Source organism: Saccostrea echinata, unplaced genomic scaffold, assembly GCF_033153115.1.
Source record: "Saccostrea echinata isolate AGI-Se365-2 ecotype Australia unplaced genomic scaffold, CSIRO_AGI_Sech_v1 ptg000056l, whole genome shotgun sequence".
Lineage (NCBI taxonomy): Eukaryota > Metazoa > Mollusca > Bivalvia > Ostreida > Ostreidae > Saccostrea > Saccostrea echinata.
In genome coordinates, this window is record NW_026889805.1 from 6,106,244 (window position 1) to 6,121,654 (window position 15,411).

The window sequence follows — 15,411 nt, forward strand, 5'->3', positions numbered from 1 at the left end:
TTTTTTGATGAGGGGTATTACATTTATTATGCCCCGCCATGAATATGGCCGGGGCATATAGTGTTTGTCATGTCCGTCTTCCGTCCTTCCGTCCTTCTGTCCTTCCGTCTGTCCTTCCGTCACACTTTGCGTTTAGCTCTGTTCAAAGCTCAGTTTCAAAGAAACTATCCAAGATATTTTTATCAAACTTCATATGCTGATAGATATTGATGAGGGCTATGCAACTGCATCAACATTTTTTGACCTTGACCTTTCCTTTGACCTTGACCTCACTTTTCTTAAATTAGTGTTTAGCTCAGTTTTAAAGATACCATTCAAGATAGTGTAATCAAACTTCATATGTTGATACATACTGATGTAAGCTATTCAATTGCATCAACATTTTTTTGACCTTGACCTTTATTTTGACCTTGACCTCACTTTTCTTAAATTAATGTTTAGCTCAGTTTTAATGAAACCATTCAAGATATTTTTAACAAACTTCATATGCTGATACATACTGATGAGAGCTATTCAACTGCATCAATATTTTTTACCTTGACCTTTCCTTTGACCTTGACCTCACTTTTCTTAAATATGTTTTTAGATCAGTTTTAAAGATACCATTCAAGATAGTGTTATCAAACTTCATATGCTGATACATACTGATGAGAGCTATTCAACTGCATCAACATTTTTTGACCTTGACCTTTCCTTTGACCTTGACCTCACTTTTCTTAAATAAGTGTCAAACTTCATATGCTGATACATACTGATGAGAGCTATTCAACTGCATCAATATTTTTTACCTTGACCTTTCCTTTGACCTTGACCTCACTTTTCTTAAATAAGTTTTTAGATCAGTTTTAAAGATACCATTCAAGATAGTGTTATCAAACTTCATATGCTGATACATACTGATGAGAGCTATTCAACTGCATCAACATTTTTTGACCTTGACCTTTCCTTTGACCTTGACCTCACTTTTCTTAAATAAGTGTCAAACTTCATATGCTGATACATACTGATGAGAGCTATTCAAATGCATCAATATTTTTTGACCTTGACCTTTCCTTTGACCTTGACCTCACTTTTCTTAAATTAGTGTTTAGCTTAGTTTTAAAGAAACCATTCATAATATTTTCATCAAACTTCATATGCTAATACATACTGATGTAACCTTTTCAACTGCATCAAAATTTTTTGACCTTGACCTTTCCTTTGACCTTGACCTCACTTTTCTTAAATTAGTGTCAAACTTCATATGCTGATACGTACTGATGAGAGCTATTCAACTGCATCAATATTTTTTGACCTTGACTTTTCCTTTGACCTTGACCTCACTTTTCTTAAATTAGTGTTTAGCTCAGTTTTAAAGAAACCATTCATAATATTTTCATCAAACTTCATATGCTAATACATACTGATGTAACCTTTTCAACTACATCAACATTTTTTGATCTTGACCTTTCCTTTGATCTTGACCTCACTTTTCTTAAATTAGTTTCTGAATCAAACGTCATATGCTGATACATACTGATGTAAGCTATTCAACTGCAGCAATATTTTTTGACCTTGACCTTTCCTTTGACCTTGACCTCACTTTTCTCAATTTGTGTTAAAATGTTGCATTACTAATATACCCTTGGCGGGGCATTCATGTCCTATGGACATATTTCTAGTTATACTTAAAATAAGTCATAAACAGTTACAAAAAATACTAAAACATGAAAGCTTGGGAGACTTTGCACCCTGGACTCCCACCCCAACCCCTAATTGGTTGCCCCCCCCCTTTTCAAGAATCCTGCATCCGCCACTGTTCAATTTCCCTTTTCCCCCTCTTTTTCACAGAAGGGGCGGGTGGGGAAGAAAAAAAAGAAGAAAAGAATATACTTGTAACAAAAACAGTCATTTTCTGAATTAAGCTTATAAAAAAATTATTAAAATGCTAAATTTTTTAAACAGCTAAAATAAATTGGAGTAGCATTTATGTTGTGCAAGATATTCAGGGTTGCAGAATCTTAATTTTTAAATTTGAGTGCTTCAAACTACACCCTACCAAGCATTTAATGGTGTAGATTAACTCTGCCAAAGATAGGCTTAAAAGAATTATAGGACTATTCAGTCTTATTCAACTAATGGCTCTTGGAGCTATTTATTTTTCTGCACGACAAAGAAGGGTGTCATTGTTATATCGGCCTGTTCAGTATGTATTAGCTTTGGCCTATTTCTCGAAGTATTTGTTAATCTATTTACACCTGTATAAGACTTTGCAGACAGATTATTGATAAATCCTTTTAATACGACAAATGCTCATTTAAACGCTGTATTTTAAAAGTTAAAACACATTGTGTGACTTTGTGTATAGTTATGTGTAAAAGTCTAGTACCCTCGACAAACACCACTGGAATTGGTAAGTTGCACATTCTTGCTTTAATCATGTTAATGTTTTAAAGTTCTCACACGCAATCTGAAAAAAAGTCTTGGTTTCATATTTTTTATGACATAACTGCCTATAATGCCGAGATCGTCACTTGATAAAGGGAACTAGAAAAAAGTTTAACATGAAATGAATTGCCGTGTTTACCTGGAGGTACTTCAAATTGAACAAGGAAAATAATCAAAGAAATCATTTATCAATCACACTGACTGAAAACCCTTTCACTCTAAATGGTGGCTCTTTGAATGTTTACAATTAATCACTCCCATGGAAATAAAATTACTTTAAATTCATGAATGTTTTTAAGGAGGTTATTTGAAACCCTAAAGAAATCAAAGCGTTTAATGTTTAACCTTTCCGACTCGGAAGCCACACTAATCAAAGTTTTCTTAAGACGTGAATTAATTACTTCAAGATAGGCCTGGGTACAATTAGAGTTGTGCGTAATAATCGATGTAAATGTCATCAATTGACTTAGGATAATTATACAGAATGTATACTCAAAGTTGACACGTGACACCCGATTGATGCCACAGATCTGGTGTACTTATATCGCTCAGGATCTGGCAATTTTCATTCTTATAACGGTCTTACCAGAGAAAGGTACGTCTTTTTTTTTTTTTTTTTTTAAATAAAGGTACTTTTTTTTTAAGATATATCTAAAGGAATTTCTGAAATTTTTCTCAAAAATGGCGATAGAATTTGAGACATGTTGGGATATTTTTTCCGTTCGAATTTTTTGTCGAACACAAGGAAAAGATAAGTTACCTATATGGAATGTATACTTGAAACATTAGCATCGTCACGTGGAACATCGATTGATTCCAGTGTGTCCCTGCATCGCACAAACTCTGACAACAATGCGAATTTCAGGAAAAATACGTCTACATCTCTCTCTCCTTTTTAAACAAAGTAAAAGCTATGCTTTCTGAACTGGAACAAGAAAATGTTACACATTGTTAAAAGCATGTTTAATGTGTATAAATAAAGCATTACACATTTTTTATTTCAAAGTTGCCAAGTTATGGGAGAAAATCACCAAAATAATGAAAGAATTTACACAGCTGTTACAAATATTTTCAATAAACGTACACTGACAGGATATATATAAAAAACGGATTTTTAAAAAAGCACTACGTGTATTTATTTTGCATATAAAAAAAAAGAATATGTTTTTGGACATATATTGGGTGTTTCCTCCATGTGAACCAAAGAGATATTGCAATACAATGCGCGTTCTAAGCTTTGCGCGGGAAAATCAAGTCATGACTCACGAAATTCAATTCAGTTTCGAATATCGGGGTAATTAAAATGGATATTTTACAAAGTTCGCTATCGTTAATATCCTAAATACAAACACTCTTTCATACAGATCTGTTTGACATTACTATACCGTTATGTTTCAAAGATATAAGGAGTTTATACACCATCAATTTCCACCCACTGATTTTTATGCCGAGGGTGAAGAATTAAAGCACTGTAATGTTCTTGAATTGCAATAGATAACACACAACCCACTTTTTGATCGATTGTTTATCGATATGTGGTTTTTTAAACTGCCACCCAATAAATTTTTCATTTCCTTACAAAAATAACTCTCCTATGAGGAAGCGCAATCAGCTTATCCCGTGACATTACAACCACAATATTTAAACATGAAGGTGTAATCCTATTAAAGTCGTCGCATGCATCATCATGGTGGGAATGTGTTGTAGAATACCATTAAAAGGATCAGAGATACCTAAAACTGGCCACTTTCTTTCTTTTCAGACAATTTTAACATGGACTTGGTCGATCCATCTGCATCAAAAGAGGAGGCAATGCAGGCTTTACACTACTGCACAAGAATGGAGTACTTCGACATTGTAGACGCAATATTGAAGACTCATTTTGGAACAACGAAGCTTTCGGATCTTTCTAGTCAATGTATGGAACTTTTAACAAATGTCGTGAAGTCTGGTTCGCTTGAATCGCTAGAGATGATTCTAGACCATGTGGATGAGAATTTCCTAGCAACCCCGCTAACTCAACGAACCTTCGTGACAAAACTACTCACAACTGCCATCACGAATGGGAAGGATGTGGTCTGTGGTACTCTAATTAAGAGGGGCGGAGACCCCAATGGACAAATTAACGGTACGACATTCCTACATGCTGCTGTAGCACAGGGTCAGGAGAATCTGATGAAAGCGCTTGTCGAGGGTGGTGCTGACATTTCCTTGAAAAACAAAAGAGGAGAAACCATCATTTTTCCAGTTATAATGTCTGATATCTTCAATAAGGTAAGATATTTATATCTGACTGTTATATGAGCTTTTGATGCTTTCTTGGTGTATGAAAGTAGACTTTGAAATAATAAAACTCTTGCTGTTTCAGGCTGACTTGGTAAGTTGGTTAGTTGCTCGAGGAGTGGATCCTAAAGACACGGGTATCAGTGGAAAACAGCCCATACATGTGGCAGCGGCCCACTCCTCTGACGTTATTTCACGTCTTGTTGATTTGGGGTGTGACGTCAACCAAACAGACGTTATCCACAAAGATACACCCTTACACATAGCTTGCTGTCGGTGCAACGGAGAAACAATTGAAACTTTAATCAAATGTGGGGCAAAATTTAATCTTGTGAACAACGAAGGAGAAACGCCACTCACAAAGTTACTGAAATTCGCTACAGACGCCGTTAATTTTCACTCAAAGTCAAGGATGAATTTAGCCAGACAGTTAATGAAATATGGATTTATTAGCAAGCAAAGCAAGCTTTGGAAAAATGTAAAACAGAAAGTTGGGAGAAACAAGGTTCAGGAGCTGTATAAAAGACTTCGATTGGAGAACAAGACAGTTTCCAGCCTCCAGCACCTGTCCAGACTAGTCATCAGTGATAATATCAAACCTGTCAGTGTTCGGAAGGCAGTCCATACCCTAGCTATACCTCCTCACCTTAAGGACTATCTCATGTTTTCTGATTTCACGTTTGGAACAAATTTTTCTTAATGCAGTTCATGCAATACAAATTTACATTTGGTGCTCAGACGTTTGTGTTAAAATCATTATGGCCTGTGATAAAAAGTGATCTCATTTTTGTTAACTTATTAAATTTTTAGTTGTTGAAATGAGTTGATTTGTTTCTCTTTAAAAAAAAAAACAACAGAAAAATTCTGTTTTATATGTCAATATCTGTATGTGTCTGCACTAGCAACTATTTTGGTAATCTCTGTACTATTTCAAAAGCAAGTTAACATAGACAAATAAAGCGGAGATATGACACCACATAATATCCAAGCACTGCATGCATCTGTCTATAAAACATACATGTTGAATACATGTAGAAAGCAAAGACGTCCACGGTGTATAGATTAATATGATAAAAGTGTACAGCGACCATTTAATATGGTCCTTTGTTTCAGTCAGAAAATCGCAATGTCTGTTTATAAATTTAATTTACAACGTGGATATAACCACATAAAGTATCTGATGAGGCAGATTAGAGGAGCCCCACTTGTTCATCCACGACCACTGCATGATTCTCTACCTATGCTTCCAAAAATATCTCGGTGCTTGGATATAAATATGACTAACCCCCCCCCCCCCGTTCTTGGATCTCTCGTTAGCTATGAAATACTCGGATCTTAATTCCCGTCTTGTTTTCATAAATTGCCAATCGGAGATCTCTGTCACGAATAAAATGCAGTACACTAGATCTATGGTGAGCATAGCATAAATTACACCAATCTGTGTGTCATAACCGATTTCAAATGCAGAATAAGAGCATTATCATGAACCAAGCGATAATGCATTCGGTAAGATTCAGGCCTGTAGAACGCGAGGGGGCAAAGGGGGGGCGCCCCCTCCAAACTTTTTCTAAGTGTAGTTTGTCTATAGTAAATTTTCCTTTAGATGTTGGTTCCCCCCTTTTTGATGTTGTAAGGTCGAGCACAGGCAAATTCCAGGATTTGGACGGTAAATTAATTTTTTTCTTTTTGCTTGACAGATAATTTTGGAAAGTTGCCCCCCCCCCCCCACTTTTGGTCAGTGTAGTTTTTTTTATTTTGCTTGTCAGATTTTTTTGGGGAAGTTGCCCCCTCCGCCTTTTGAAACCGTTGCTACGGGCCTGAGATTTACTCTAGTTGTTCAGTACCCGAGGACTATTCGAACACGCTGAAGAAGCCAGTTATGATATTAATATTTCAGAGATCCTACTTTTAATTACTAAAATGTACAATCAAATGATCTTTTTTTAAACATACCGAGTATCAGAGACTGGTATTTATTGACACAAGAAGTAAGAATATCCGCATGACTGACCACGAAGGTGAAGGACATTGCTTAGGTCAGCAATAGCACGAGATTTTTCTACCAAAGACCGGAGACGGGAGAGGGGCGGAGAACCATTAACCAAATTCCCTTCGTCGATGATGCAGTTGTGGAGTACATTTTACTTTTTAATTTTGTCTCTGTTACATGTATTATTGATGGGAATTTCGGCTGGTAAGGATATTATGTCGAAATGCAATGTAGTTCACACTTTCTATTTTCAAATATTACAATGTCGGTATTATAAAAAATATATATATAATCGATAATCAAAGATTAATAACGGTACTGACATCGTTTTTTTTGCTGACTGTATGAAATTATCTCAATCGTCTCCGTTTGACAATTATATTTGATTGGTTCATGTATCGCCACGATGGTAGGACGGATCATCAGATAGGGACTAATTGCACAAATGGGATAAAAAGATCATTTAACATATAATATCCAAATTTGGATATAAATTTACAATACAGAAAATGAAGAAAATATATTAAGAGATAAATACTATTTTTATAAAAATTGTAAATCCCCTACGTATACGTATACGTGTATATCAAAAGCAAACAGCTTTTGCTTGATAAGTTTTAGCTCACCTGAGCCAAAGGCTCAAGTGAGCTTTCCTGACGGAAGAGCGTTCAGCGTCTGTCTGTTGTGTGTAAACTTTTCACATCCCTTTCAGCAGTGTTCAGGCCTTTGAACTCAAAGATACCACAGAGTCTGACACATCTGTTTCATATTTGGATATTTTACTTGAAAAAGACATTAATGGCAAAATCACAGCAAAACTTTATGATAAGTATGATGACTTCAACTTTCTATCATTAACTTCCCTTATTTTTGTAGCAATATACCATTATCACCTGCTATGGAGTTTATGTCTCCCAGTTGATTCGATACACAACAGCATGTTCTATGTATGAACAATTTCTAAAATGAGGCAAGCTGCTGACAAATAAGGTGATGAAACAACGATATCAAGTCTTGTTTAAAGTCAACATTTCTATGTTCAATACAATGATACAATGACCTTGTTAGCAAATGCAATCTATCATTAAATCAAATGTTGATGTAAGTTTTTCATACAAATTGTTAGGCCATTAATGTTCAAGCTGAATTGTCTTCAGAATTTTCTGTTTGCTGCATCATGACAAGGAGTGCAGGTTGAGTGTGACAGGTCGACAGGAGATGCTTACTCCTCCATGGCACCTAATCCCACCTCTGATGCTTTTAGAGGTCTATGTTTGCTCTGCTCCCAATTTGTATTGTTGTATATAGCCTCTTTTGCTAAACAACTTTAGGCTGTCAGAACATGGGGTGCATTTGGTGTAACACAATAAAGAATGAGGGTACTTTTGATTTGGATTTGGCACATGATATTTTGGTATTCTATTGATGAATTGGGTTCTTGTGATATAGGAAAGGGAAATATTTTACTGATATCATGTTTCAGTTTTCTAAAATATGCCTTAAATATGGCTAGATGAGTCATTTGGTACAAAATGTTTACATTTTTACACAAAGCTTGCTATAATATTTTATGTTTACTTAAAAAAGCTGGTTTCATATTGTCTCGTCAGTGACTTCTGGGTTAATCTTTGCAATAAAATTAATACCTATGACAAAGCAAATGTCTTGTTGATTTACCAAGACCAAGAAATTATGGAGAGTAATTGTGTTATAAATCCAGACTTGTAAGTTTGTAAATCCGAACATGCAGTTGTATCAATTTCATAGTTAGACATGTAAGTAGGTAATTCCAACATATTAGCATGTAGTTTTGAATATAGTCATACAACTGTGTCTGTTTGAGTTTATACTATAAATGTATGTATTTTTAGCTCTTCTGAGCCATAGGCTCAGAGAGCTAATGCTGTGGCCATTTGTGCGGTTTGCATAAACTTTTTAGAATATGGGCCATAACTCAAGAACCCCGTGGCCAATAATTGTCAAATTTGTCGCAGGGTATCCTTGGCCCAATGGCTCTCATTTTTACTAAAACTAGGGTTGTGACCCTTAAACAAGGGGAGATAATTAGGTACTGTGGAATCATCATTGTTCGTGGGGGATCAATGTTCGTGGATTTCACGGGTGACCCTTATCCACGAATTTACATCCCCACGAACAATTTTTTGTCAACGTAATGATTAATTAAATCTACCAAATAAACGAGCTGCCCATGAAATTATATCCCCATGAATCAATAAAGTTTTGCTTGCCCATGAACATTGACCCCCGCAAATTTAAATGATTCCACAGTAAATAAAACCAAAAGTACTAGTTGCTAAAAAATCTTCTCAAGAACCACTGGGCAGATTATAACCAAACTTACACAAAAGGATGAGGATATGTTGTAGATTAAAATTTGCACGGAGAATTGCCCTAGGGCAAAGGGCATGGTCTCAAGGTCACTTCAAAGTTGACCAAAAATTACATTTTATTAAAATGTTGATATTTTGCTTACTATAAGGACTAAGATCATCAAATCTTGTCAGTTGATGCATCTAAGGACCTCATTGTTGACTCAAAAGACAGTCACGGTGACCTACTTTTAAAATTTTGCAGCAATTCTTCAAAATGATTTAGAGGCATATTTTGGACAATCTAAGGCCTATGATCATCAAACTTAGTCAGTTGATGCATCTTGGGTATTCAAAGTATGTCAACTAAAAAGTAGGTCACCTTGACCTACTTTTTGAATTCTATGGCTAATCTTTTTTAAAACATTTAAGGTCATTAATTTAAATACTGAGAGGTTTAGAATCATTAAATCTTGTAAGATGATGCATCTTGGGGCCATAAAACATATTTATTAAAAAGTAGGTTGCAGTGACCTACTTTTTGAACTTTGCAGGCATTTGATTTCAAAGTCTTTTAGAGGCATATTTTGGAAATTTTAATTCCTATGATAAAACATATTTATTAAATTCCTATGATCATTAAACTTTGTAAGTTGATGCATCTTGTGTCCCTGAAAAACGTCAACTGAAAAGTAGGTCACTGTGACCTACTTTTGAAATTTTATGGCTATATTCAGCGATTTTTTTCTACCCATTGGGAAAGGGTCCGGTACCGGTTCAATTGGGAACAAATAGCATTGAAGTAGAACAAAGGAGAATTTTCTTTCATATAAACAAATGAAACGTATTTTGTGTTTATTCCAATCTCATTACCTATTACTCCATGTTTAAAAGAATAAACAACAAGTATTTATTATTTTTCATATCAATGTCCCTTGTTTTCGCATTTTCATGCTTTCAATTTGTCAAAATGTAAGACACTACGCTGTCTACAGATCCCGCCATATTACGACATCTCTACTTTCGATTTCAGCGGAAGTGAAACAATTATAGTCAACTTGTACAACGTTTCATATAAAAAGAAATATGATGTCATCGTAGTCTGTTGCTTGGCAGTTGAATTGGGAATTTTTAGTCTCAAAATTGGGAAAAATTAACGTTTTTTGGCATTGGGAATGGTACCGTTTATCGGTACCAGTTATGTAAGGAAAAAAACCGCTGTATATTTGAATATTTTAGGTACTATTTGGCTTAGAAACATCAAACTTCGTCAGTTGGTGTATCTTGGGTCCTCAGAGTAGGTCAACTGAAAAGTAGGTCACTGTGACCTACTTTTTCAATTTATATGACTATAATTAAATATTTTGGGTACTAATTGGCTCAGAATCATCAAACTTTGTCAGTTGATGCATCTTGGGTCTTCGGAGTATGTCGACTGAAAAGTATGTCACTGTGACCTACTTTTGAAAATTTATGGCTTTGATTAAATATTTCAGGTACTAATTGGCTTAGAATCATCAAACTTTGTCAGTTGATGGTCTTGTTAATGTTGTAAAATTTGCTTTTCCGTCATTTCCGGCATGGATACTTAAGAATTTACTCCAATTTTACCCTGATTGATCAGTATTGATATCATATTTGTACATTTCATCTACTTGTAGTAAACAAGACATTAAACTTGAATGTGTTTTTATATAGTTAACCTGTCATCTCAATGTCTATATGTTTTCCGGTATTCTATACAGCCGCGCTGTGATTAAATCACAGACAATTTATAAGTCTACAAATGTAAAGTCTACACTTTTGTTGAATATTGATAATGAGAAACTTTGGAGGGATATAAGTGCCACAATTCTTTTTTAATGTTTATATTTTCTATTTTAATTTTAGCTTCTTGTTTAAAATTTCCAAATTTTATTGTTATTTATCCTTAAACACTACCAAATACTAGAATAGTGATGCTGTCATACAAATGTACATGTCCCCAAACTTTGGACAATCAGACAATTTAAAGTAGTTGATGCAAAGACAAATTTAAGGTGGGCAAAATCAGATTCTCTCCGCAGAATGATGACAAAGGGACATAGTTATTGTTAACAACTATTTTTCTACAGAGTAGCTCTACTTGATACTGATATGGCTGTAGTCATAGCACATCAGTAGAAAATCAATTTGTAAAATTAAAAACAAAGCAACAATCCCAGCCAAGACTGGTCCTTAAAGGTTAAGAGTGGTTACATGTACTACTTAACCATGAGCTTACAATTCTACATTCTGTTATTACAACGTCCATTGCAGCTGATTGTCCTGCTGGTGAGGTACCATGTCTTGATGGAGTGGGATGTGTCAGCAGAATTAAAATATGTGATGGCATATCACAGTGTCTGGACCAATCAGATGAACTCTTCTGTCTAAAGAGTAAAGGTAAAATAGTGATTTAAGCTAGTAAGCCTCATTTTCAATTATGTTTTGGCAAAAAATGAGACATGGTTGGAATTTTCCACTTTAAATGGTACATTCTTTGATGGATAACAGATTGAAGCCTCAAAGCAGGAGAATGCTCACTGGAAGCTCTGCATCCAAGAAAAAAAATGCAAGGATGATAAACACCTCAGTGTATGCTCTGGATGCATGTGATGTCTTCCATTGAATGTGGCTGGCCAGGGACATCATTCATCCTTCTGTCTTTTTTTTTTTCTGTCTGTCACAAACTGTTCAAGATATTTATTGAAAATTCATACCCTGATGTATGTACTTATTGATGAGAGTTATTCAACTGTGACATAATTATCTGACCTTAACCTTTACTGTGATCTTGACCTCACTATTACCTATTTTGTGTTTAATCTCGGTTTCAAAATAACTATTTCAAGATATTTTATTGATACTCATATGCTGATATATATTGGTGGGAGGTGTTCAACTGTGTCATAATTACATTAATTTTTCATGTAGCTGATGATGATGTGTTCTTTTAGGGATTATACAGTTCTTAGTACAAACAATAAAAATGCTTTCTCTCACGTCAGTACGGGAATCACTGTTGCAACATTAATTCCCGTACTAGCAAAGAAAAGACATTTTATTGTTTATAATTGTATAAATATTAAATAACCATACAAAGTAAAATTAAGTATGTTTTATTATTGATATTTATGTCATTGTATGTTTCATTGATGGAAGGGTCGCTGCTCAGCAAATCTTTACAGGTGGCTTGCTTAGTGGCATTTACTGATTGATAAACGACTGTGGTTTTTATAATAAATAAAGGACATACAATGTAACACACTGAAGGTAATATATTTCCTTTAGCTGATGATCCACTCTGCGATGAGAACCAGTTTGTGTGCTTCAATGGTGAAAACTGCATATCAAGGACACTGGTTTGTGACGATGCCCATGACTGCTCCGATAGGTCTGATGAGGATATCTGTGGTAATTAACTTTTTTTAAAGATAAGAATATAAAATTTTTGATTTTTAAACTTGCTTTGTGAAAAAAATTTACAACAGTACACTGATAAATCTTTGTTAAAAAATGTACAACACTGGTCAATCTGTTATGAAGTAGATCTATATAAGCATATTGACAGGAGCATAGAGAAATGTACCGGTACTAATTATAGCCCCAGGAAACAAAGTTTGGGGGTATATAGGAATCGTGTTGTCTGTCCGTCCTTGCAATCTTGTCTGGGCTATAACTTTGTAATGGAGAATCAGCGGAAGCTCGTACTTGGTATAAAGAATTTGATTATGACCCGAGAGTTTGTTTTGACCTTCATTCATGTTCATTCTGGCAAGTTCAAGGTCACTGGCAGAAAAAGTGTAAAATTCTTTTCTAGGATATAACTTTGTGATGGAGAATCATTAGAAGCTCATTCCTGGTACATGTACTAAGATAATTTATGACCTTGATCCTAGGTCATTTTGGCTGTTACTTTTTAATGGTGATTCATGGGAAGGTCATTCAGTACAAAGGTTATTTAAGACCTGAGAGTGTAGCATAACCTTGAAACAAGATCATAGTAACAAGCCCAAGGTCACTGGCAGAAAAATAATGAAATTTATGACAGGTCTATAATTTTTTAATGGAAAAACATTGGATGTCCATATTTCACTCAAAGATTTATATATATATATAACCAGAGGATGCATCATTTTTTTAAACCAAGGTCATTTTGACAGGTCTATAATTTTTTAATGGAAAAACATTGGATGTCCATATTTCACTCAAAGATTTATATATATATATATATAACCAGAGGATGCATCATTTTTTTAAACCAAGGTCATTTTGGCAAGTTCAAAATCACACTTACAAAATTGCAAATACTGTATAATTATCATTGTTTGTGGGGGACCAATGTTCATGGATTTTGTGGATCACCTTTACCCATGAATTTACATCCCCATGAACATTTATTTTGTAAACATATTGATTCATTGAATCTATCTTATAAACAAGTGGCCACGAAATTACGTCCCCACAAACAAGTAAAATTTTGCTTGGCCATGAACATTGACCCCCACAAATTAAAATGATTCCACAGTAGACACATTAAAAAAATGCAGGGAGAGGTATTATTTTGTGAGCTCACTCACAGCACCTCTAGTTAGAATAGAATTAAATGTACATTTTTTTAGTTCTTCAACTATTAACAGATCCCCATGAACAATGTAAAAAGGAAGGACTATATCTGTGTCGGAACAATCAGCAATGTCTGAACACCAGTAGACTGTGTGACGGCAAACCGGACTGTCGAGACGCCACAGACGAGGGCGGTCAGTGTGGTAAGGTTTTCTATCTGGACCTTACTGTTCTGGAACCCATGAAGTAAAATTAACTTTAGTCCTTTTCACAATCAGATTTCTCAAAAGGTACAAATCAAGAAAAAAGATAATGAAGAGGTACTGGAAAACATATCTATGTTTTAGTCAAATGTGATCAATGTTAGTAAGTACTTGCAAGATCCATGTACCTTTAGTAAGTATATGTGTATTAAGCAATTTAACCTCACTAAAAGATCTTGATGAAACCCAGTGATGTAAATCTAGGGGTTGGATTTTGCATTTCATGGTCAGGTTAATAAATGGGTGATCATGATAAATTTATGAATTCAAGCTACAACATTTGGATGCTGTGATGATGTATACAAGTAAGGTTTTCTGAACAAAGTTTGCTCAACATCCCTCTGTCAATCCATATCTGTAATATTTAGGGATGTCAAAATATTTATTTTCCTTAGTCGATTATTCGTTTGCATTATTCGAACGATAGTCGAATGTTCAGAACATTTTCTGAAAATAAAATTTTATTTCAAACTTCACTGATACATGACGTATTTATAACTCAAAAACCTTTTTACTTAAATCTATTTAAGAAGTAACATCAAAACTAATGCAACGTATCGCATGATTACAATATGTATATGAAATAAATTAAGAAACCCAATACTCTAAAATGTATGATTTCCCTGTCAATCGAATTCATAATACCGTCTGTACATGTAGTCAGTGTTTATTTTAGTGAGTATTGCCGATATTTTTTTTACAATTTAAAGTTTATTAGATTGCTCTGGCTATGAAAATGTCCTTAACAGTTTAGAATGAACGTGAATTGTTTTAATAATTATCGAAGAGTCAAAACACGACACAGTTATGGTTTGTTCATTTCTTTTGAGCAATCTTATAACAACAAAAGATAATTGGTAAATGGTATAAGGTCAAGTCCAATTAATAATTTTACAAACAAAGCTCAGTATATTGGTGGGTGATTTATTTAAATGACAAAGGCAGTTACTGACAATTAATTCTCGCAGTAGTGAAGCACTTATAATTACTGTACTTTCTATACATACAATGTACATGGAAAATCAAATGTTTTTTTAGCTCTTTTTGGTGAGGAAAATTTTTTTATCGACTGTCTCTGAGGAAAGACGGTTTCACAATTTTGTGACGAGGATTTCATCACTCTTTTATTGCATTTATTAAATTTTAATAATATTCGAATGTCGTTTCATTATTCGATCGTCGGTTCATTCGACTGATAGTCGAATAGTCAACTATTCGTTGACATCCCTAGTAATATTATACATTTATTGACTGGGTTCAAGGGCAACATGCGTTTTTGCGGACCCAAGAACCAAACTGTTTGCCTGAGGCCGTTTGCCTGAGAACACAGTCAATAAATGTTTTGTTATACCTTTTACTTATTTATTTTATTATTATTTTTTTGACATGTATGTCGAACACCAACAAATGCAAATGAGATTTAGCTGACCCCGCCCATTATGTGACGTAAGTGGTCGACAGGTCCAATATCTCACTCTGCGGTCAAACATCGATTTTTTTATGCCCACTCAGTAAAACATTAGAAATGTTA

At 34.6% G+C, this 15,411-nt stretch overlaps 2 protein-coding genes across 2 annotated transcripts in view; both read left to right on the top strand.

Annotated features, from left to right (window-relative positions):
- Positions 1–3,908: 3,908 nt before the first annotated feature.
- On the top strand, positions 3,909–5,529 carry LOC133173150 (ankyrin repeat, PH and SEC7 domain containing protein secG-like). Its single transcript, XM_061308093.1, has 2 exons — positions 3,909–4,701; positions 4,796–5,529. Exons 1-2 carry the CDS (start codon positions 4,201–4,203, stop codon positions 5,408–5,410), a joined length of 1,116 nt encoding a protein of 371 aa, XP_061164077.1. The 5' UTR covers positions 3,909–4,200; the 3' UTR covers positions 5,411–5,529.
- A 5,637-nt stretch (positions 5,530–11,166) lies between these two features.
- Positions 11,167–15,411, top strand: part of LOC133173555 (vitellogenin receptor-like) — a 56,041-nt gene continuing 51,796 nt past the window's right edge. The window contains exons 1-4 of the mRNA XM_061308538.1: positions 11,167–11,172; positions 11,289–11,454; positions 12,343–12,465; positions 13,692–13,820. Of these exons, the coding sequence (XP_061164522.1) occupies positions 11,167–11,172; positions 11,289–11,454; positions 12,343–12,465; positions 13,692–13,820 (424 nt within the window). The remainder of the gene's footprint in view (positions 11,173–11,288; positions 11,455–12,342; positions 12,466–13,691; positions 13,821–15,411) is intronic.